General features: G+C 38.9%; 1 protein-coding gene across 1 annotated transcript in view; it reads right to left on the reverse strand.

Moving 5' to 3' along the window:
* Positions 1-25,642, reverse strand: part of LOC108268001 (NACHT and WD repeat domain-containing protein 2) — a 52,433-nt gene extending 26,791 nt beyond the window's left edge. Inside the window, exons 1-3 of the mRNA XM_017472628.3 lie at positions 25,409-25,642; positions 24,648-24,819; positions 8,405-8,493 (exon numbers count right to left, since the gene is read on the reverse strand). Coding sequence (XP_017328117.2) covers positions 8,405-8,493; positions 24,648-24,819; positions 25,409-25,423 — 276 coding nt within the window. The 5' untranslated portion in view covers positions 25,424-25,642. The remainder of the gene's footprint in view (positions 1-8,404; positions 8,494-24,647; positions 24,820-25,408) is intronic.
* Between the last annotated feature and the right edge of the window lie 318 nt (positions 25,643-25,960).

Below are 25,960 nucleotides of genomic sequence, written 5' to 3' on the forward strand. Positions count from 1 at the left end.
TAGACTAGAGACTAGACTAGTATAGGTCAGAAAAGGAAGAGTTTTCACAGACTTTCATAGAATTGTTATTTTATTTACCCCTTCTTGTCTGAGTCACTGATCACAAGGCTTATTTAAAAAATGCTAAAAATAGAAACTGAATGTGTTTATTATCTCTACATCAAATTCAAAACAGAACTTGGAGAACTGTTGTCATCATTGTCATGTTAGTGGATTATCCAAACCTTTGTAAGCAAGAAATTTTATGTAACTGGGCCTTTGCAAATTTGAGATGAATGCCCAAATTCTAGCATCTGGTGGTAGCCATATTTGTTCAGACCAGGCCTTACAATGGTCTTTATCCACCTAGAAATATTATCCATTCATCCATCCATCCACCCATTTGCTTATTCTACACAGGGTCATGGGGAGCCTGGAGCCTATTCCAGGGAACTCGGAGCACGAGGCTGGGAACACCTTGGACAGGGTGCAAACCCATCGCAAGGTACAATCGCACACACACTCTCACACTCATTCACACACTACAGACAATTTAGAGATGCCAATCAGCCTAAAGCACATGTCCTTGGACTGGGGGAGGAAACCCAGAGGAAACCTCAGAAGCACAGGAAGAACATCCAAACTTTGCGCACATAGGGCAGAGGTGGGAATCAAATCCCCTAACCACGGAGGTGCTAGTCAAAAGTCAAACCACTAAGCCACTGTGCCCCCCAGAAATATTATCATTTCTGTTCAGCTTTAAAAATAAATAGATTTAAAGATTTCATCCGGTAATAGTGGATTACAGTCAGAACCCATTAGACACATGCAGTATAATAAAGGCAAGTAAATATTTTTTGCATAATAATTGGCCAGGGCTGTGTCATCATGAACACTGATCTAAGAATTTGTATGCTTATTTCTATGTAAATCCCTCACGGAGGCAGACAGAGGGTTTAACTGTGCCTATCTTTGAAGAAGAGACTTATGAGCAGCGTAAAGTGTCACCATGTTGGTGTTGAGGTTAAGACATACTGAAAAGAACATTCTTTACAAAGAAAATTTTGCTGCTCTTTATATCATACTGATATGCAGTGGGGAATAAATTCACAGTTCCTAAAGGTATAATCATTAGGCTTTATGTTTATCCTTAGGTATTTATGAGTATGCCATAGAGCTTGGGATGAAGCCAGGCAGAAAACAGGAAAAGAAAACAGATCAGCATTGCTTGAGGACTAATATAATATCTTTGTAGAAAATAATATCAGACAGCTAGCTGCAAAGGCTGTAGTTACAGATAAGTTTAAAGATCTTGTTCTACGCCATATGTCTTTCTATATGATTGCAATCCATGCAGCACTAAACTCAAATTCTTTGCTTTAATGAATGATGTGATCTATAACTAAATAATTAAGCTCTTAATATATCATGAAACCTAATGTGGGTTTTATGCTGTAGCTGGAAGCAGTGCATGTGCTTTATCAGTGCCTTCAGTTTTGTGGCTGATGCTATTCATTAACCTTCTGTAAAGAGATTTCAGTAAAATGCAAAACAGTATGTGCTGCAAGTTGATGGCTCATCATTGGATGGCAGCTCAAATGATAGGTGTTGATTCATCTTCTATTACAGCGTGGCTCAGACGGTCATGCTGTCTATACTTCAAATCCATTCATTTTCCCTACCGCTTATCCAACACAGGGTCATGGAGATCCCTTTTTTTTTTTACTTTTACTTTTTCACAAGCACTGTATATGGGAGTATAAATAAATGCCCTGCATTCTCATGATCAGTTGGGAAGTGGGAAGTTTCTGGTCTCTGAGTAGGACAAATTCATTCCATTCAGTTTGCAATTTGAAAGTCGGACTTCTCAAAACCCAATTCTGTGAGATCACTTCAATGTGGTGATGCCATACTGCAAAGTAAGAACAAGAATAGTTTTATCCTTGTATGCAGATTTAAGGGTTTTATGCTTTTTTCAGTGCTATTAAGAGTAAATTATCATATGACTTACACTCACTTTTAAAGTTAAAAAAAAAAATAAAACACTCAAAGAGCTCTTATTGGGTGTTTTTATAAACTATTCTAGGACTTTTATTAAATCTACATAGGTGATTTATACTGAGATCCCAGTTGTGATGAACGCACATTAATGCACTCACTATCTTCTAACCAATTAGAAACAATGTTTGTCTGTCGATATTGTATCAACTTATTCTGCTCTGAAACATAAAAATTTTTTAACACCACATATATATATATAGTGGTATATTATAATACACAGCACCCAGGTTCACTAGAAATGTCTTTCAGTTTCACAAAATCCAAATATATTGTCTTGTTTTTTACCCATCCACATACACACTGTGCCATATTGTATGATATACTTACTTACAGTTCCTTACTAATTCAATGATTTACTTTTCAAATCACAGAAGGCCTTCAGAGTGACGTGAAAGTGCTCACGAGTGGTGGTTAGGCAGCTTTCCAACCACTGATTATACATGGAGGTGTCACTTTAAGAATAGACAAATTACAGTGCTGATAGCCTCCATTTAGGGGCAATTAGAGAAGAAATATGACATGGTCAATTATGAGGAGAGGCAGAGAGGGAGAAACAGTGTGTGTGTGTGTGTGTGTGTGTGTGTGTGTGTGTGTGTGTGTGTGTGTGTGTGTGTGTGTGTGAGAGAGAGAGAGAGAGAGAGAGAGAGAGAGAGGTTTGTTTCAGTATATATAAGCAATGTGTGGAGCAGAGCGAAGGTAAAATACAAGAGGGAGAGAGACAGAGAGAAAAATTAAAAGCCCTGTCAAAGTTCTCCTGATTTACAAGGCTACCCACAATGCCCTGCACCTTGAGTGCCTCTGCAATTAGACTACTGCTATGGCAACCAGCCACCTAGACTGCACGCCTTTTCACTTTATGAGAAAGAGGGGGGAAGTGAGAGAGAGAGAGTGAGAGAGAGATAAAATGCCTTAACACCGCCAATGTCTGCAAATAATGTAGCCAATATGTAAAAACTAAACCCCATGAATGGTGTAAAAAAGAGTCCGTTTTGATTCGTTTTTCATTCTAAACACAGAAGGAGAGCAGAACAATGTGCAAAGCATTTACGATCCCCATCAATCATACTCATGCCTGCATTAAAGGATCATTTCTTTTCTCCAAGAGACAAACTGACACACTTGAGTATGATACAAACCATTTTAATTCCAAACAAGCTGAGGGAACAATGAGAGACATAACAAATGCCAAATAAGCAAGTAAGCAGAGTATCTGACTTTGTGTTTTCATCTCTCTCTCTCTCTCTCTCTCTCTCTCTCTCTCTCTCTCTCTCTCTCTCTCCCTCACTTTCTCTCTCTCTCTCTCTCCCTCACTTTCTCTCTCCCTCACTTTCTCTCTCTCCCCCTCTCTCTCCCTCACTTTCTCTCTCTCTCTCACTTTCACTCTCCCTCTCTCTCTCTCTCTCTCTCTCGCTTTCTCTCTCTCTCATTTTCTCCCTCTATCTCTCTCGCTCCCTCTCCCCTTCAGCTGATTTCCTTCTCGGTTCCAATCATCTTCTTTATAGGTCCCTGAGGAGGAATTGGCAGAAGAATAGCTTACACAATTTGGCTTAAATAGGAACCCTAACACATATTCTAATAATTTGAATCTCTCTATATATTTATCAATTCCTCAAGCAAACTTATGAGACATTTTCTCAGACTTCCACCCTTTTTTCCCCACTTTACATAATATCTGCAGGCTAATTTCGAGAGGCAGCCATGAAAGCTCTACCCTCCGCCTGTAATCATGACACACTGTGGTTAGTGTCGTCATGGCAGCCTGCTATCATTAATGCTGATGGGTTGCTTTTTCCCAGAGCTGCCTTGCTGGATTATTCAGGTTTGGTGTGCATATTTGTGTGTGTGTGTGTGTGTGTGTGTGTGTGTGTGTGTGTTGATATAATTAACTAGAAGATCACCAGCTAATTAAAAGCTTCTGCATGGGTCCTATGTTTGCTGTGAGCCTTTGGCCATGGTCAGACTCGAGAAAGTGAGCATAAAGGATAAAAATACTGTTATTTTCCTGTTGTTGGAAAACAATCAACAGCAGGGTGGTGTGGTTTTTACAACACCGTATTTGATTGTTTAACTTCTAATAGCACGCCCCAAAGTATTTTATTCTTCATATGCCATAACAATTTGCTAGTGATTACAAATGTTACTAATTGAGGATGACAAAGCACATTTTTTACTTGTTTATAGCTGTGGAACATCTTTTTTTAATCACATAAGTTATAGCCGACATAAACAGACATTCTGTCATTATTTTTACTTCTCTTGAGGTTAATAAGACAAAAAAGTGCAGCTTGTCAAGCCCTCTCTCTTGAATACTTTCCCATGTCAGAAAATGTAACGTTCCAGCTTTACTTGTGACTTTTACAAAGTGCTGACACTGGAGACTCCTTCCAAAAAATGTAAGTAAACGCATCTTCACATAAAACCTCACCATATTAGCAATTCCATGGATTTTTATGCATACACTGTACATGTCCCTGTGTATGCTGTTATTACAGAAGTGATCATGTATTAGAATGAGCATATTAATATAATATTTCCCTGAAGAAGGAAATAGTGTCAAGGCCATGCTGACTAGGCAAATTAATCCCTTCTGACCAATCAGAATCGAGCAAACAGTGCTGTGACATACTGTGATATATAATATAGAGTATTGTATTAAATACATGTGGTGCAGTATGCTAACTGTGCAGAGCCTATCCAATAGCCGATAACCTGTTTGTTTCATCAAAGTAAATGGTAAAAATGAGCAAATCTCCATGTAACACATCATAATTAGTCCACACATCACACATCATCCTGTCAACATACAGCTACATATACAGTATAAGCCTCATATACTAGCTGCTGTACTTCCTTTCATATTGTAACACTATCAGAGCTCCTCTGTCAGCATACATGTGTGTGTGTGTGTGTGTGTGCGTGCAAAAATAAACAGGGAAGACACCCAAGGCATCTTCTCTTTCTCACTCTTCTCCACACACACACACACACACACACACACACACACACACACACACACACACACACACACAGATTTGCTTCAACATCCGTTCCAGGAATGCCACAGGAAATAGAATCAAGTAACAGTGACCAGAAAGAATCGTGATTTGCCACATCATATTTACCAGCTGAGAGAATCTGCCGGCCTGTCATACCCCTACCCACAAACAAGCATACCAAACTGTACTTCTTCTTGTCACTGGGGTGCTAGCATCAAGGGGACACCTTCTGTAACGTTAATATGTACCTTTATGGGTTTAAAAATGATTTAAGGTACATAATCAGACCTAAATTACCACTGATGTATCTTTAAAGCTTTACTTTGAAAGCTAATTAAAGGGGCACCAAATCCCCCTTGCTTCATTTGGCCCACAAGAACTTTGTTCTTGGTTAACACCTACTGTGCTGTGCTGATGTACATCACATCAGCGTCTAAAAACAATTCAGAAGCATGTTATGCGTTGTGCTGTCAGTAGCGTAACCAAAAATTGATTTCAGTGGGGTGTCAAAATATAGCAAATAAAATCATGATTGTCTTCCTGATCTCTACAATTAAACTGTGTGGTTGTCAGGTGGATGTCAGACAGCAGTGTTTAGATGGATGTCAGACAGCAGTGTTTAGGTGGATGTCAGATAGCAGTGTTTAGATGGATGTCAGACAGCAGTGTTTAGGTGGATGTCAGATAGCAGTGTTTAGGTGGATGTCAGACAGCAGTGTTTAGATGGATGTCAGACAGCAGTGTGTAGGTGGATGTCAGACAGCAGTGTTTAGATGGATGTCAGACAGCAGTGTTTAGGTGGATGTCAGACAGCAGAGTTTTTCGATGGATGTCAGACAGCAGTGTTTAGATGGATGTCAGACAGCAGTAGGGGTGGTGATGCAACAAATTTGTTATATAATCATTTATGGAACAATCTACCATCAAACAATCTTTCCATATTAATAACATTGTCATAAAATACCTTTATAACAGTTCTACTCAAAAGGATTTAAATAATGTTAATACTAGGGGAAAATTACTTATTTATATTATAAATCCTGATCTATTTTTCTTTTGCAGTAAACTCTAGCAGGCTACGTTACTGACTCTCACCTCCATATCTCTGTGCTTATAGTGGCACTACCTGGCTAGTAGCTTTCAAACAAAAATGCATAATCCAAACGACTAATGCAATTTCTCACCACAGCAGCTGGTGTCAAATAAAATGTGATTAAACAAAGGAATGCATACATAAAAAAACTTTTTTTATTATAATTAGTATAATAAATCTTATTACCCAATAGTGCATACACTTTAATAGTTTAATTAGGGAACTCAGGGCACAAGGTGGGGGACACCCTGGACAGGGTGCCGACCCATCGCAGGGCACAATTGCACACACAGTCACACACTACGGACAATTTGGACATGCTAATCAGCCTACAGCACATGTGTTTTAACATGCACGGGGAGAACATGCAAACTCTGTGCAGGTGGAGGCAGGAATCAAACCCCCAACCCTGGAGGTGTGAGGCAAACATGCTACATTTATTTACACAGAATGTAAAGCTGTGTGTGAATATTGATAATCTTTTCGTGATCTTTTAATCTGTTTTGTATGCCTGTGCAGGCAGCACATTATGCGAATCATAAATACAGCACTCCCAGGCCAGACACTTGAGCCTCAGAATCCAATCATAGATACAAGGGTGCCTTTCCTTGTCATTGAGGTGGCAGCCTTAAGAGTACACCTTATGTACCTTTAGTATCTATCTTTCACCTAGATAAGCGCATATAGTATTCTCTACATTAAAAGCTTTACTCTTAAAAGTAATTACAGTCCAATTACCTTTTGACACTATCAGTCAAAAGTTTGGAGACACTTGACTGAAATGTTTCTCATGATCTTAAAAGTCTTTTGATCTGAAGGTGGATGATTAAATGTTTGAAATCGGTGTTGTAGACAAAAATATAACTGTGCCAACGTATTCATTTATTTCATTAGAAAAACTAACATTTTATTTACAAATACATAGTTTTTTTTAAACGGATGACTTGGAGCGAAATATTCTGAAAAGCAGCCGATAAGTGTCCAGCATAGGTGGGAACTCCTTTAATACTGTTTAAAAAGCATCTCAGGGGGATTCCTCAAGAAATCGGTTGAGAAAACGCCTGGAAATTCTAGGTTAAAAGGGTGTCTACTTTGAAGATTCTAAAATACTACATTATTTTGTTTTATTTTGGATTTTTAATCACAACATCACAACATAATTCCCATAGTTCCATTTGTGTTATTCCAGAGATTTGATGACTTTATTATTATTCTAAAATGTGGGGGAAAAAAATAAAGAAAGAAAGAATGAGTGTGTCTAAACTTTTGACTGGTAGTGTACCTTAAACCTTTTTGTAAATGTACACTTTATCCATGTTTCCAGGTGAAAAATAAAGGTTAGGAAAGGAAAAGTACAGTTTAGTACCCTTTTTCTGAGCATGTATAAACAACCAAATATGAATCATTGTGTACAGAAAGATTTCTCCCCAGAATGGAATTGCTCTTTGTAACGTTTTAATACACCTCTTCAGTGATGTAGCACTGTCACATTAACCGGTGATGCTTTTTAATGAAATGACTAGATAAATGCAGTGCTGAATAAAAGAGGAAAAGCAGGTGCTGCTGAGGCTGAATCTCAATTACTCAGTGGAGCTAAAGCAATCTAATTTAAAAGCATTCCCAAATGGTTTCTGCTGTAAAGGTCTCACTTAAATTGTGTCTTTTTAAACCATAGTGAAATAATTAGACATTTTCAAGAAATATAATGCCTCAATTCTGAATATTACACCATTGTTCCCTTAAATGGGTCATGACTTGTTTACATAAGGGTAAGAGGTGCTGGAGGGAGAGCTTTCTAATCCAGGACAAACCCAAAGCCTGTGTTGTTTTAGTCCAATCATGGGCATCTGCTTCAGCCGCCGGCCACAGTCTCTCATGACCCTTCTGGATTTGTTTAACAAACAGCCTCGATAGAGACCTATCCTTTCTCTCTTTTCTCCTACAATACAAGCAATTTGCATTGTAAACCATCCTCAGTGAGCATGGGAGGAGGGAAGGGAGGAAATCAAATCAGGACTAAGCAAAGGGTACATCTCATTCAGTGCTTAAAGCAGGACGTTGAACGAGTGAGAGGGGGAGAGAGAGAGAGAGAGAGAGAGAAGAAAATAGTGTGAAACAGACAGAAATTTAGTCACACCATTCCTCACACCTGTAACCCTGTTAAACTGAGAAAAGCCCCGTGATATTATTTCTGGCGAACCAAAAAGTCTACCAACCCTGCTGGTAAAAGCATAGTGCAACCACATCCACAATGATGTGCAAAAACATCATTTACCTGGAACTCAATGCCATAGTTTTCTCTACAGAAGTCCCTCAGTTTGGGGTAGACGTGTTCTTTCAGGGCATTCCTCTCTGCCTCCGTATCTGCAACCAAACACACAGAATGTAGGAATAAAGGCTCTTTCATTTCATCAGGAAAAAAAAAAAGTTTTTCTCAGGCAACACATTTTTAGCATCTTTTACATCATAAAGGCTACTTGTGATCTTGATCAAGTGACAGACTGTAGTCAGAAATGGTTAGTTTATTCTTGTATAATCTCTATCACACGCACACGTTATCATGTTCTGTTGAACAAATGTGTGGTTACATCATCAAAAATAGCGCACCAGCCTGTAGCTCTGATACATCAGAGTCATAAGAGTCAGGAGGGAGGCGTAAGGTGTGGACATGTGAATTTGCTAAAAGCTTGCAGGCTTTGGAGATAAATATATACAGTGCCCTCCACTAATATTTGCACCCTTGGTAAATATTTGCAAAGAAGGCTGTGAAAAATTGTCTTCATTTGTTGGACCTTTTGATCTTTTGTTAAAAGAAACTCACAAAAATACTCTGCTCTCATGGATATCAAACACAACACAGGTTTATCCAAAAATATATATTTGTTAAATATAGGTGTGCAACATTTATTGGCACCCCTGTGAATTCATATGAGAAATATATGTGAAGTACATACCCAATTGATGTTTAATTTTTTTAGTATACCTGGGTGACTAGGAACAGGAAATTGTTCAACCATGACTTCATGTTGCACAGGGGTATAAATATGATATATAAGGCCAAATCATGGTTGAACAATTTCCTGTTCCTAGTCAACCAGGTGTACTAATTTTTTTTTTTTTTAAATATCAATGGGAAAACACTCCAAATATATTTTTCTCATATGAATTCATAGGGGTGCCAATAATTGTGGCACACATATATTTAACAAAGATTATTTTTTAATAAACCTGTGTTGTGTTTGCAGTTGTTTGATATCCATGAGAACGGAGTATTTTTATGAATATTTTGAACAAAATATCAAAAGTTTAAACAATAAACACAATTTTCACAGCTTCCTTCCTGATATTTACAAGGGTGCCAGTATTAGTGGAGGGCACTGTAGGTTATGTAATGTTAAATTTGTCATTTAATATGAGTGGCTGTGGTTCAGGTGGTAGAGCAGGTTGTCCACTAATCGTAGGGTTAGCGGTTCGATTCCTGGCCCACATGTCTCCACATGCCGAAGTGTCCTTGGGCAAGACACTGAACCCCAAGTTGCTCCCGATGGTAAGTTAGCGCCTTATATGGCGGCTCTCCTAACATTGGTGTGTGTGAATGGGTGAATGAGACACAGTGTAAAGTGCTTTGGATAAAAGCACTATATAAGTGCGCCATTTACCATAGTAATGTTTTAAGGAGAAATATTAGGTAAGTTTTGCCTTTATTCAAGATATTTTCACTTACTAAATTTCTTTTAACAATGATAGCAGTTAGCATCTAAATATGGAATGCTGACAAACAAGAAATATGACATTTTAGTTTGAGTATTTTTGTCTTTTATTTTTGATAAAAGTTCAGTTTCCATTCAACATTTATAAATGCATAAATATGATAATATAAAGAGAATAAATAATCTAAACTAACTAGGTCAATTATAGACCTAGTTATATAATTGTAAAGGGGTTAAGAAGAATTTGCGAAGGTCCGATCTCTAAACGGGTTTGAAAAATGCAGGCATACACACTTAGAAATAAAGCTTTTACTGACTTTATTGTCAGAGCTACATTCCCTCCTTGAGTCACTGACATGGACTTTCGCGCTCTTTTTTTGTGCATGTCCCCCGACCCCAACATGAACTCAGTGCATCACTCGCACAAGCGCCACAGCACTACTTCTCATACTCAACACAATTATATTGAAATTTAAATGACTCATAACATAAATTAGTCTAGTCTCACATAAACATTTAAAATAAAATAAAACATTTAAAACTCTTATACAAAATATAAAACAGAGAAATAAATCTCACATAAACTTAAGAGATGCAGATGAGATCTCTTCCCTACATTTGAGATAAGTTCAGTAGTAAGCAAGCTCTGATTGCGACTAATGATGAATCTAGCTAATTACATTCATTTAATTGCATATATACTGCATACTGAACAACTAATGAAATGAGGCTTTCATCTCTACATTGAATTGCTTCAGGTTGTAAACCACTTTTTTTTAATTTGAGATGGATATATTTGCGTGTATGTATAGAAAGAGCTTCACAGTGACAGTATTTCACTTTTATAGAGACCTCTTGCTCCCGCTACCTCACCTTTATTTTTGTCACATTCCATTCAGTAGATAGGTTGACAGCTCAAGGTCAGGAGTTTGCAAGTTAAACACGTTTCACCAGTCTTTTGAAATGTATTTTCTCCCTGTTTGCTCAGGTGTGCTATTGTGTAAACAACATGACAAATATAGTGTTATCTAGAATGCACAGTGCAACCCTGATGCAGATATACTGCATATGGATCCTTTTCAATATGTCATACAGTCTGTGAGTAACTGAACAGCAATGGATTTCTTTGTTCCTTTGAGCAAATGAAATGACGCAATGGATATGATTTTAAAACATGAATTTACAATATATTGGGAAAGCTATTTGGTGTGGTGGATGCTTTATAGTCTTCAGACCAAGAATATCAATTGCAAATGAATTGTTTCACATGACAGTTATTCTTCATTTATTGTTAATTTACCCACAGTTTGTATTGTTTTCGACCCATGTTTGTACAAACCTAAGTGAAAGTTTACATCCTGCATTTTATACTCATTGTCACAGTTACATCATATCCACTGTGCTGAAGCGCAGAGCTTAAACAGAATAAAAAATCATTGATTCTGGTTCAACCAAACAGAGTCTACATTTCAGTCATTATTAATACAGTTTTTCCTCTTGTGGTGTAAATCCTATACTTTATTGATAATACATGAGGGGGTCTGTATCTAATTCCTGTGGATCTTAATCATAGAAACATAAAATGGCAAAGCTAAAACAAATAGGGTTTGACATTTTTGTATGATAAGAAAATCATTGCTCACTGTTTTTTCCACCCTCATAATTTTCAATATATCTTTATAAACTTTATGGTGTCAGTACAGTATTTGCATGTCCTTTATATTCTGTCTCCACTCACTCAATGACAATAAACTGGAGTGGCTGAAACATGTATTGACTTATTCCTGCCTAATTATACTCTTCTCTTGAAGTCTTTGTCCTGGCAAATTACTTCTCTGTCTATCGTGATCCATGATTAACAAAAAAACTATGACAGCACAATGACCATGTTCAACAGGCCAGGCCATTGTAATGTGCTGTTATAGAAGGCAACATGCGAGTGTATAAACAAACCTGACTATAATATTCAAAGTCTGTAGCATTGGTCAAAAACAGGCAGCCACAATAAACTAGGATAATCCATAAACCAGAAACCAGAAACCAGGACAAAAACAGGAAATACCAATAGAAACTAGAAAGTACAGGGCCCATGGTAAACTAAGGCGTGGACTTAACGAGACAAGTGCATGGTAAGACTTCGCAAAAGGAACTATGACACAACTGGATTTAAATCAAAAAACTAATCAAGGGTAAGACACAGAACAGGTGAACAACATCAGGTAACAAACAAATGACAGGCCAGGGGCAGAAACAGAACTAGAACAGAAAAAATAGCATATGGCAATGTAAACATAGGCACATGATGTGAATCCAAAACAACATGAAAGCAGCACTCATCGTGCTTCAAACCAAGAACAGTGGTAATATTGAAACTCAGTGTTTCTATATATAAACAATTAGTTATTAAAAGTAGTAAATAGTAAAATATAAATTAAACCACTCAATAATTTTCAGTTAGGTTTTTCCAAACTTGGAGGATCTGGGATAGTTGTTCTTGTGTGACACAGGACTTTGGTCTGGCAAAAACACCACTGTTCCAAGAACACATGAATTATAGGATTAGATGATATGTCGCTCTGGATAAATAATGGTATGTCATATTGTCAAGTGCAATAAATGGACAGCTGCCAAAGGGCAGATCAGTGCTGTAGACATCTGTTGATGCTTCTAGCTAGGCTATAATATAAACTAATAATATAAACTCTGATATAAACAAGCACATATCCACACTATTCACTGTTAACAAGTTGGAATGAAAGAGGATCACAGATGTCGACTCCACTAATGAGATATAAGCTATATGGAGTATTTGGGACTCATATTAAGCAAAGTCACCAAAATGTAAGTAGTCAAAGAAAAATGTTTACAATGTTGTTGTACTTCATCTATTTAGCCTCCAGAGCTCCTATGTTGACTAAACTTGGTTGGTGCACCTCTAATATGTTAGTTTCTTTAATAAAATAAATTTATCTGAAACATTAACCCTTATTTTTTAAATAAAATGACCATTTGAGAATCTAAATTTGGTCTTTCCTACTGACACAGTGATGCCAAAAACATAAAAGAAACATTTCCGATACTGGTGCCAGATTTCTTTCAAGGTACTGCATGTAGAAATTGGTAATAAATTATTCAACATCACATGCTGAGTGACTCTTACAGCAGTGACAATTGATTTATTGTTCATTAGGCATGACAATCTCTTGAATGTCTTGATCGATCAGAAAAAAATATGTATTTCTGACCATGTTTCTAAATCATTAAAATAATGTGCAAGCTTGGTTGCAATTTCTAAATGCAAATGAATATAAAGAAAATTACTATTAAAATCCTCCAGTCATCCAATCAACAAGAAACTAGGAGTGCAAGATAAATTCCAAACTGCCTTCAATGAAGATGCAGATGCTTTTATTTTTCCTTTAAACAGAAATATGATGCATTAAAGGTTATAGTCCCGTTTTATTCAAATGTTAGACTCTTCTTTTTCATTAGCTCAAAATAAATAAATAAACAGATGCTTGAATAACTGAAAAGCACTTTATCTGAACTTTTCCTATGTCAGATAAAGTATTTGTGAGAAGCTAAATTTGGTTGTGCACAGACATGGTCCAAAGCACAAATATAGCATAGCTGCTGACTGTGTCTATGATTTGCTTCATTGTTTTTTGCATTTTGAAAAGAGAAAGACTTTAGAGAATGTGCAACTCTATACATACACATACACACACACACATTAAACGCTAGGCATAACTACTATTACCCATTCTTTCACATTTACTATAGCTCTCTCTGACAATATACATATCTACCAACTACATCATCTTATAACCTGAAATCTGTCTCTCTCCCACACACAGACAAACACACACAGTCTCTGGCAGCAGACTGGCCAGAGCTGTAGCTTTCACTCAGGCTTTATGGATCTCACGGCTTAAACGTTTGCTGTGATTGATGACGATAGGTTGTAAACCAGGAGCAAGAGAAAAGAACTTGATCTCAAATGAACTGGTGAGATCATTTCTGTGAGGAGAGAGAGAGAGAGAGAGAGAGAGAGAGCAGTGCCAATAAAGCATTATTGAACTAGATTGTATTGAATGGGGGAGGGTTAGCTGGAGCAAAAAGAGAAAGAGAAGGGCAGGGGAGAAATAAAATAAATAAATGAGACTTTCAGTTTCTCCCATAAAGCCCTGTGGCCTCATTCAAAGCTCCAAAAGATTGCCATTAAACATCTTTTCAGTCTCAGGAGATGGAGCCGAATTGAATAAAATAAAGCAGTCCTTTATTGAACACTTTTAGGGACCACTTTCTGAGATTCTCTGCTCTCCATTAAACATGAAGCTAACCATCATACAATACCCCAGTGTAAAGGCAAGGCCTTTTAATTTGTTCACTTGTACACGTAGGTATCAAGCATATCACCAGGTCAAATAAAACAAGACTTTTTTTTTTAACAATTATTTATTTCAATTCTATGCCTTATATTCTCAGAAGAAAATAGGTATGTATGTATGTATGTATGTATGTATGTATGTATGTATTTAATAATCTAATTTCTTAATTTTGTTTCTTGCTTTGTTTAGGTTGTGAGATCCTGGCTAAGTCCTTTTTCAAGTATTTATCATATAGTAGCTTTTTATATAGAACCTGAGCACTTGACTATATCTATGTATTTTTCATCATTACACTACGCCTGTTGCTTTTAGTAAAGCTTAAACAGTCTCTCCCTGTGGAAAACACATCAATGTTGTTCTGTACATGTAGATGAGATTTATATTGACAGTTTTTAAACTTTGAGCTTTATAGGACCTTCTTTCAATGAAATACAGAAACACAGAATAAGAAGGGTGGTACGATGAGAGGATTGGACGGATTGTTATTTATTGTACTGTCTGGCCCTTGTACAAAAGATTATCAAATCCATAATTGTTTTAACCCAATCTCTCTCTCTCTTTCTTTTGGGATGCTATTTAAAAGTTACCTCAAAAAATGTCTAATAAAAAAGAAAAAAACTCCAGAAATATTTATGCTTACTTAGACTTTAGGTTCAAATTTTCATTCCAATTAAGCAGGAGCCATACCTGATTCCACCTATTTAATCAGCTGATCTTGGCTTTCAATAGTGTATCAGATGTTGCTTCTGCTTGGTTGGACTGAACACATGCCCTCACACCGGCCCTTTGTGGATATAATTGAACACCCCTGCAGTTGGTGGACTGGCTACTATAAATTGCCCCTAGGTGTGAATATGTGTGTGTGTGTGTGTGTATGTGTCTGTGTGCATGGTGCCCTGTGATGGACTGGCGTAGAGTTCCTGGGATAGACTCCAGATTCCTCTAGATTGACCCAGCCCAGGATAAAGTGTTTTCTGAAGATGAATGAATGAACAAACAACATGGTTTAATATTTATACCTGGAGGTGACAATTCAGAAAGTTTTTAGGACAATTAGTACCATGCTTTCTATTTTAATTTGTGCTGATTTATGTGGACTTTTTATGTAGAATTTTTAATGTGGAATTTATTCATGTATTAAATAAACATTAAGCAATGCAGGTATATTTAGTTAACATTTAAACAAATTCCAATTAATACTATGTTAACATTACTTACGGTTTATTAATGCCACTTTAACAATTGTTTATGTTAATTAATACAGTAAATTAATTGATACAATAAAATGAATACAGATTAATTAATGAAAAGAACCTTAATGTCACTTAATGTAAAATATTATCCATTAAATTTGTAAATCTTTAAGGCAGGGAACAGTTTGCATTGTCACTACATTCATTGTGAAAATGGAGTACAGTTATACATGGTCCATATTTCTCCAATGCTAGACAATAGGAGTGACTTTCCAAATGCATTTATACTGTTTATATAATGTGATAGATACAGTTAGTGGTAAACCGAGCCCAGATCTGCAATTTTGTGATCAATCTGAAATAAACAAAGTCACTATAATCAGTGAGTAAGGTCATGTGCACTAAAATAATTAACTAAATAAGAAGCCACAAGAGTAAAAATGTTTAAGAAGCTCCTACATGGTACAAGCAAATGACTGTGAATATCAGATCCCTTTCTCTGTTAAAAAATATTTATATATATATATATATATATATATATATATATATATATATATATATATATATATATATATATATATATATCAGTGCTCATAAAATCTGAAGCACCAAGGGTTTGCCCTAGAGAGAGACAGGAGAGCCAAACAAGCGTATAAATGTTATTCCCCCTGTTTCCTCAAAGCTGCCGTTTCGACTTCTAGTGTAACTCACTGCAGCTGCTCCACTTCCTCGACGCAGTAGTGCCTTTAAATCATAGAGAAGCATTGAACCATGGCATGGGTAAGGATCATAACACAAAAAGAGAGTTTCAGGGTTAAGGATAATTAAGGAGGAAGATTTTAAGACACATATTACGAGGTGTGTGGGAGTGTGGATGAATTTCCAGTGAATTAATTGCACCCTCTAGTGCTCATGTAGGATGAGCTTCACACAAACAGCAGGAGACATAACCAAATTCATTTTCACTCAGTAAAATAAATACAGTATATGTGATATATATATTTATACCCTGCAGAAAGCCTCCTTCTTCTCTCACACCTCACTGTTTGCTACAGGTCTATAGTCCCTGAGATTTTTCCTAGAGCTGAAGCTGTCCACTGTCTGCTCTCTGCAGCTGTAGAACATGCGACATGTAGACATGTGACAGGTTGTCTACTGCTTAGCTGGAGGATAGTTAGTCTGATTGCAATTGCAATCTACGTTTTTTTTTCAGTGTGCAAGCACATAAAGCTTTATCAAGGAATAAAGATGTGGTGGCTGTATGTGTGCTTAATAAGTGAATAACGATCCATGACAGAAGTGTCCCCAGCATCTACATTCACTCAGTTTTTATATTCTTACTACATCCCATGATTCTGCCCTGAAAAGCCATTTGCAATTTACTGAATTAAAAAAAAATTCTCTTTTGCCTTTGTATTTTTGTTTCTATTTTGATCACAGACTTATCTCAGCATTTTTGTATTCTGCGCGCCTAAATTTATTAAAGGTACAGTCAGAGATATTGGAGATTAACTGAAGCTAGTTTATTTGAACTCAAATTTCAGACAAATATAGCCTGTCGTTTGAGTGTTTATTCCAATGCTTATAGGTCTTAATGTAAGTGCCAATGTGATTGGCAGGTACATAGAGATGCTTCCTTATCTTGACTGGTTGGATATTATTGGTCCAGACTCATTTGGGTCTGAGTTGTTACATCCTCTGATTAGAATCCTCTGATTAGATATTTTATTGACAGCTGAAAAGTTATATTTGAGTAGAAAACCTAAAGAAATATACTGAACCCACTTGTATGTCTAAAAAACAGAGGATCGTGTGAAGTTAAATTAAGGTTGTATGACCATTGACATGTAGCACTGAAGGTAAAATCATGTGTCATATTCATTGTTGGGTAAGTTACTCAAAAAATTAATCCACTACAGATTACTAATAACCACTTTAAAATTGATTACTGGTTACTTTTTACATGCTGTAATCAGATTACTAACTGCTTTACTTGCACGTTACTGTCAAAGCCTACAAAAATACACTACTAAGTGACACTCATAGTTCTTTCAGTAATTTTAGTGTGCAATGTATGACATGATCAGAAAAAGTTGCATTTATCATAAAACTTGCCTCAGGTGTTTGTAGGACTACCAGACCGATTAAATATCAAACTTTTCTAACTAGGCTACTTTGATGTCGCTAGCCAAGGGGAGGCACAGCTAAGCTATCACTGTATGGGTTTAGCTGCTACAGTGCCATGCAAAGTACATTATCGTTCCTTATGCTTCCGTATGTTTTCCTGTTTCAGTTTCAGTTTCAACCCCTTTACTGGTTTACAAAAACATCTGTGTATATCCATTTTTCCTCACACTGACTGTGAGCTAGCGTTTGGCAGAACTGAGAGCTGTCATCCAATAAGACATGAGTGTTTCCACGTATTTTCCTGTAAACGCTGCCTGATTGGCTTCGCCTCCGTTCACTGAAGATATAAAATTACAGGCGGTCTTCTTTTACTGACGTCCAGTTACGTAGTGACAAACCTCTCCAAGTGGAGAATTATTCAGGGCGAAAGAAAAAATCTTCTGGGTAAAACATGACTTATTTTAAAAAGACATTTTACTTAATATTGTTTTCTTAACAAATTTGTAATGCAAGTAACAGAATTTTATTGACATCAGTAACTGTAATCAAATTACATACATTTTAAAAGTAATGTGTTGCATTACTGAATTATCAGAAAAAGTAATTATATTACAGTAACGTGTTACTTTCTAACGCAACACACCCAACTCTGGTCATATTTAAAGGTCTATTATTAGTTAAAGTGTATGGTTATCCCATCCTCCTTTTTACTTTACACTAATGTCACCAACCCTGTCTGTTTCACTCTCTCGGTCTCTCTCTCACTCTCTCTCTTCTCACCTAACCTGCCCTTTCCTTGCCTTGTTTACTCCCAGATTAGAAGCCCTATTTTAAGGTCTTCCTGCAGCTCAGAGTCAAATCTAGTGCTGCATGCTTTTTGCATTGCTTGCACCTATGAGTGACATACTGCTCCTGAGCATCACTCATACACACTGGTCCTTTGATATAATCCTTAACAATTTGGCTTTGTATTTCTTGAAATATTGCATGTGATGTACAAAAATAAGCAAATAACTTGAATGCTTGTCTTGCCAAATGTCTACTTGTAATCACAATCTTAAAATTGGCTTCAGGCTGGTGGTGAGTTTGTTATTTATTTATTCCTTGCTACTGTACTTATTTATGGCTCAACATTAATTCAACAATGTTGCATGTATGAGCTGGTTTATAGTGAATTAGGTCTGTTTTAAATAGTAAAAATGCAGGCTGTCATTGCTCTGCTGCTAAGTCATCAGTTTGGGTTTTCACACTACCAACACCCTTTCCCTAATGGCCCTAATGAATTTTTGCAAACCAGTGCAGGGTTATTTTAGGATTGCCCTTGCTTTGTGTCCTAACAGCTTGGGCTCTTCCTAGAGTGCTATATTTATTGCTTTTTTTTCAGCATGACTGCACTGACAGCTATCACAGTAGTTCAGTCATCATCATGCTGATGACACACAGCTGGCTGTCCGGTGTACGGTTCAGGCTGCATGTAATGAAACATAATGCAGTGCTACTCTCAGAGTCATCTAAAATCATTGTGGCAAGTGTAATTTGGATAATTAGATACAACCCCAATTCAGAAAAAGTTTGGACAGTATGAAAAATGCAAAAAAACAAGCAAAAAGAGTCATATGAAACTTCAGTTGATCCTGTACTATATTGAAAACACATTAATATCAAATTGTTTGATGTTTTACTTTGTGAATTTAATTTATTTTTGAAAATATACACTCATTTCAAATCTGACAACTGCAACACACTCCAAAAAAGTTGGAACAGTCGACTGTTTACCACTGTGTAACATCGCCTTTTCTTTTAATAACGCTTATTAGACAATTTTTAAGACAGTGAGGTCTGAGGAATCAGAGATCACACGCATTCAGAATTGGTTTTCGACCTTGCTCTTTATGCACTGAGATTTGACTGGATTACTTGAATCTTTTAATTATATTGTGCACTGTAGTAAGGAAAATCCTACCGATTTGTATTTGGGGAATGTTGTTCTTAAAGTGTTGGAGTATTTGCTGATGCATCTGTTGGCAAATTGGCGGGCCTCAAACCATCCTTGTTCTTGATGGACTAGGCCTGATTAGACGATTACCTCACCTGTTTCACATCACCTTCTAATTTCAACAAATTGCATCATTCCAACTTTTTTGGAATATGTTGCATGCATCAATTTAAAAATGAACATTTATCTTCAAAAAACTATGCGGTTCATTAGGTAAAACATCAAATACATTATCTTTATATGTTTTTTTTTTAAATACAAGTTAAAGTACACATAAAAATCACTGCTCTTTGTTTTTATTATCATTTTCCATACTGTCACAACTTTTTTGGAATTGGGGTTGTAGTTGAAACATTCTCTGATAGATAAGCGCTCTGTTGTAGGCCTCTGAATAGAACCTAAATGGGTTCTGACAGAGGGAAAGAGGGAAAAACGTCTGGGTTATGCATACAACCCTGTTCCTTGAGCAGGGAATGAGATGTTGTGTGAGCTTCACGCTGTGGAAAGTGCCTTCGCACGCAACTGGTATCTGTAAACCACGCCTATTTACAGTCCTGTCATGGTCAGGTGATGTGGCATTTTGCCAATCGCGTGGCTATAAAAAGGCACCTGTAAACCCCGTCATCAGCTTCTCTTTGTCTGAAGTGAAAACGCAATTTATAGGAATACCTTAGTATGGCAAAGCTATGCAACGTCTTGTTCCCTTCTCAGGAAACAAGGTTACATGCGTAATCCAGATGTTCCCTTTCAACAGGAACTTAACGTTGCATGAACTTCATGCTGTAGGAATGAGTATACCCACTCTGTAATACTGAGGGTATGGCCTGTCCCAAAAGGTTTGGGACTGAGGGTCACTGCAAGATCCTTGTCCAAACTGTAATACTGAATTAATGTGTGGGGCGTAGACCACACAGCACACACATCCTGTAAAGGTACCTCCTAAATATAGCCTTTGAGGACGTGACCCCCCCTAATAGAATGAGCCCCTATGCCCAGAGGCGTAGCAAGACCACATGCTTCATAAGCCATAGAGATGCGCTGCTTTGACACAGCATCACCTCTACTGTCACTGCAAAGTAGACCAACTGTTCCATCTTATACTACTGGCCAGACCTGTGGACATAAATACAAAGAGCCCTCACTGGACACAGTAGGTGCAATCTTCCTTCTTCCGGTGTAAGGAACAAATGAGGGAAAAAAGCCTGCAACATTACCGGCTGCGCAGCAGACGTAAACACTTAGGAATAATCCGGCCTAGGATATAAGAAGCCCTTGGCTAATAGACGGGCAAAGTCAAGGCAGGAAGGGGCAACAGATATGTCAGGGCCAGCCAAAAGAGCTACCTTTAGGGTCAGAATCTTCTCAGAAGCTGACTCCAACAGCTCAAATGGGGCACCTGACAGACCTTCCAGGACCACAGAAAGGTCCAGAAAGGTACGCATGGTCTGCAGATGGGCCTTGGCCATCTGACACCATGCATAAACCTCGAAGTTTGAGGATGTTGCCCCACAGAGTCCTCCAGGACTGTAGCTATTGCACAGTTTACTGGGTCTCACTGACGTTCCTCACATCATGATAAAAAAATCTGCCCCAATTTTCTCATGGATGGTGCTCTAGTGTTTAATATGGTCTCTACAACCTTGGTTAAGAGATTGGAATTTGGTAAAAAATTGAAAGCTGGTAGCCCTCAGGGGCCAGACTCACAGCTTCCATAGTTCCAGCTGAGAGTAATAAATCAACCCTCTGGTTTGAGACAATAGATCACTGCAAACAGGAATCTTCCATAGTGTGCCGTCCAGCAGAGATATCATTTCCGAGAACCGAATTCAAGCTGGCCAATCAGGTGCTGCAAGCAGCAAACCTAGCCCGGTCTTTGCGAACTCTCACTACAGCCTGTGGAAGCAGAGCAATAGGGGGAAAGGCGTACAGATGTGACCTCGGTCATGTGTGTACCATGACATCCAGCCTTAACCATTTTTCTTTGGTGTGGGAGGAATGAAGACGAACCACAGCGGGCAGTGTGTTGTCTCCTCGGAGGTGAACACATCCACTTCCGCTCAGCCGAACCTCCGCCATATGGACTCACCCACCTGTGGATGGAGCCCCAAATCCCCAGACCTCAGCCCCTGCATCGACAGGATGTCTGCCCCACATTCTGGTTGCCCGGAATTTACATTGCACTCACTGACAAAGCTTCCCCTCCGCCAGAGAAGAATTAGTTGAGCCTGCCTAAACAAGAGGCATGAACATTACCCTCCCTGCTGGTTGATATATGAAAGCACCGCTGTATTGTCTGTCATAACTAACACATCATAACCTCTCAACTGAGAAGAAGAATTTCAGTGCTAGGAGTACAACCTACATTTCTAGATGACTTATATGCCACGCTAGATGAGGGCCGCTCCAGAGACCATGAGGGACGCATCTGACATTACGATAAAGAGTCTTGCAATAAAAAGGCACCCTTAGAGTGTGACACCGGGGATACCTCCAAATTCTCAAAGTAAATAGGCCTTGCAATGTGACACTGATTATTCTCAGGGGTTTCATCCTCAGATCAAACCCCTGAGAATTACCCAGTCATCCAGGTAGTTTAATACACAGATGCTCTGGAGTCGCAAAGGAGCCAAAGCGGCATCCATGCACTTCGTGAGGGTGTGTGGGGATAAAGCTAGACCGAAAGGAAGAACCAATATTGATACAAGTTTCCTCCAAACATGAACCTCAGGAACTTCCTGTGACTGGGCAATGGAATATGCATCTTTTTTAGAGCAATCGTTACAAACCAATCCTCAAACTGAATCTCGAACGATAAGTTTGAGCATCAACATGCTGAACCTTTAAGTCCGAAGAGTATGGTTTAGATGACACAGATCTAAAATTGTCCGCACATGCCTGTCTTTTCTGTGGACCATGAAATAATGGCTGTAAAAACCTCCCTCCCTCAGAGAAAAGGGTACATGCTCTATGGCCCCTTTGTCCAAGAGCGATCTTACTTCCTGAGCTAACGTCAGGCTCTGCATTGTGCTAACTACTGTGTTGATCACACCTCTGAAATGGGGGGGTCGAGGTATGAACTGGACCCAATACACTTTCTATGTAGGACAGAACCCATGGAGATACATTTGGCAGTAGTTTCCACACTGACAGATGGTCTTTAGTTGCATTAACTTTCCACATTTGTTGGAGGGAAAGCATCAGATTTTTGTTGTCCTCTGACAGCTTTTGTTGCCATCGGTGGAGAGAGGTATCTTGCAAGCGCCTCCTCCACCTTCGGCATAGCAAAATAACCATACTATTGATCCCACATGATGGCCAAATAATACACCATCTTGGGGTTATAAACACGACTTTCCCCAGAAGCGTGATACTTCATGGTGCACTTCTGGAGGAAAAAACAGGGAGTTTTCTGCTGTGACAGGGAGCGCTCTCCTTCTCACTGGCTTCCCCTCTGGCTCCTCGGAGTCAAGAGACGGTGGGTTGACTCTCCATACCAGAGGGAGAAGTTGCTTCACTAGCTCCAAAACCCGGAAGCAGAGAGTCGGATCTGGAGGAAACGAGTGAGAAATAGAGCAGCGCTTGTCTCTGGTTCCCATTCCAGATCCATATGGGACCCCCAGGATATGAGCCAGGTGGCTGCCTTCACAGCAGTCAGCCCAGAGTCCTAAGGTTCGTTAACCCATCTCATTTCAGGTGAGTGCAGTCAGCCCCCTCGAAGGCTGCAGCTGCAAGCCCCACTCCCATACACTTCACACAAAAATGTGTCCATCCCCCTCTGTAATTTCCAGAATGTAAGAGAAATGAAGAGTTTTAGGAATTCTCACACATATAACTGGCATGCAGCTTCGCTGAAGACAAGGAAAGCTGATGATGTGGTTTACAGGTGCCGTTTTATTGTCACGCGATGTGCAAAATGCCACATCACCTGACCATGGCAGTCATATAAATAGATGTGATTTTACCCAGATTTCGGATACCGGTCATGCACAAGGGCGCTTCCCAAAGTGTGAAGCTCATGCAACATTGAGTTCCCTTTGAAAGGGAACAACAAGAGTCTGGGTTCCAGATTTCAGATACCGGTCATGCACAAGGGCGCTTCCCAAAGTGTGAAGCTCATGCAACATTGAGTTCCCTTTGAAAGGGAACAAGAAGAGTCTGGGTTCTTGATTTAACAACAAGAGTGTTATTTATTCAAAGTTTCATGTCTAGCATTGACTATATTTATACTGTCAGTATTGGGGATTGATAAGTGACTCTGAAATGACTCTGACTCTGAAATGGTGTCTTAATGCTACGTCATAGCAAAAAGTAGAACAGCAAGCAGATGTGTCCCAGTTGCTCACTTTTTAAAATCTTGAACACTTTCGCCAGAGTGCTGAAGGAGAAACACAGGGTTTAGGATCTCATTTGGGACATGGATGGAATCGATTCCCTTCTGATGAACCTCAGCAAAGCTGCTTATGGGTACTTCTGTAGTTTTGTCCTTGCAGAAAAAAGCAACTTTGCATACATTTTTTAAGACATAATGTCTAAATGTTGCAGTGGTTTCTTTAATAATTTTGAATATTTGCCTTAAGAGGTGGAGTTCATGCAACATGTTTATCTAAAATATCGCTATAATTTGAGTTGTTTATTAATGTTATAGTAAACTATCTTGCATATTAAATTACTGGCACATTCTTAGAGTAATATATCAGAATATGTCATTAATATTTATTTAAAAAAAAAAAAAAGGTTTTAGTGCAGTGTAGCAGTGCATTGCCCCCAAAGTTGAAATGAAACTTAGGTTGCTGATCTACACTGTTATTTTGCCAGCTGCTGATGGATACTGAACCATAAAACTAAAACTAATGAAAAAAAATATAAATAAATAAATAAAAATAATAATTAAAAACAGCCCAAACAAACGGGGCACCATTCAATCTGGCAACAAAACCAAAAGACCTAGGCCAAATGTGACTCATGATTTCTGTGTGTGTGTGTGTTAGGTGGTGGTGGTGGTGGGGGGGGGGGGGGGGGGTTCTACACACACGCACTCACGCACACACACGCGCGCGCCAGGGTTAGTGAGTCATCCGTTAGAGCGAGCTTTGCTCTTTACCGTCTGGGTTGGCGCAGATGAAGACGCGCACGCTCCGGCCCGTGGGCACGTGATTCGGCGGCAGCGCGAGCACGTTTCCGCTGATGGCCGCTCTGCGCAACGCCGACTCGCGAGGACACGGCAGTCTGCTGCCCACTCCGGACGGCCACATCGGGGAAGACTTCCTGCGGGTCTGTACACAGAAAACAAAAGCCAAAGCTGACGTTTTCAGACACACACACACACACACACACACACATTTGCGTGCACTTTGTATTTTAAAGAAAGGTCAATTTCTTGCGCGTTCACACGTGTTTGTGGCATTAAAAATGTCTCTCATATATCTGAAACTGACTTTTAGTGTGTCTTGGTCACTTAATAGACTCACTGGGGTATGCTGTGCGCCAGGCAAAATGACACGACATGACACGACATGACATTCTCACTTTCCACCATCAGTTTTAAAGCATCCACAGACGAACATGAGACAAAATGTTAAAGAACAAATCAGAAAAACCCGCAATTTTCGTGGTTGTGTGTGTGTTTTCAGCATGGACCTCTATCGCAGTCTACTCACAGCTGCTATCGCCAGGTACAGCGCGCGCTAAGACGCAAAGTTACATTTGGATTTTATAACCTATAATACCCTATTTATATACGCTAATATCCGCGTCCGCGCGCGCAAACCTCAGCTCGTGCGTCTCCGACCCAGCGGTCATGGAGCAGCAGCACCAAAACACCAGCGCACACACACACACGCACACACACTCCGAAGCGCTTACGTTCATTCTTTTCATTTCCGAGCCTTTGACAGGAGCAGCGCGCGGATCCACAGGAATCAGCAGCACCCCGGGTTTATGCCTGAGGAAGATGCTGCTGCTGCGCGAGCGCCTGCGGTGAGAGGCAGCATCATGCCCGCGCTCTGTCTCGCTTTCCTCCGGTTAAATGACGGCGAGGAAGACAGACTCGCACTGTTCGCCGCGCTGTCTAATGGGGATTCGCGGTGCTGTCTCTCTTTATCATGGCAGACCCACTCTCCTGCACGAGAGCTTTTTTTTTTTTTTTTGCGAAGAGGAGGAGGAATAGGAGGAGGGGTCTGGATTCATCAGCCTATCGATAAATGGTGCTGCTCTCTTGCACGAGTTGGAAGTTTTAAGTGCTCCTAAATACAACCCGTTTTGGTTGCATTCTCCAGAGGAAACACACAGAACCAAACTAATTTATTCGAACATAATCGGCCTTTTAGTGTACCAGTGTCCGTCTACATTGCTTGTGTCCTGAGCAGAATTAGGTATAATGCGTTACAAAGTAATCGGTCAGAAAAGCAAGCAAGC

The sequence above is a fragment of the Ictalurus punctatus genome, chromosome 7, assembly GCF_001660625.3.
Source record: "Ictalurus punctatus breed USDA103 chromosome 7, Coco_2.0, whole genome shotgun sequence".
In the NCBI taxonomy this organism is placed as follows: domain Eukaryota; kingdom Metazoa; phylum Chordata; class Actinopteri; order Siluriformes; family Ictaluridae; genus Ictalurus; species Ictalurus punctatus.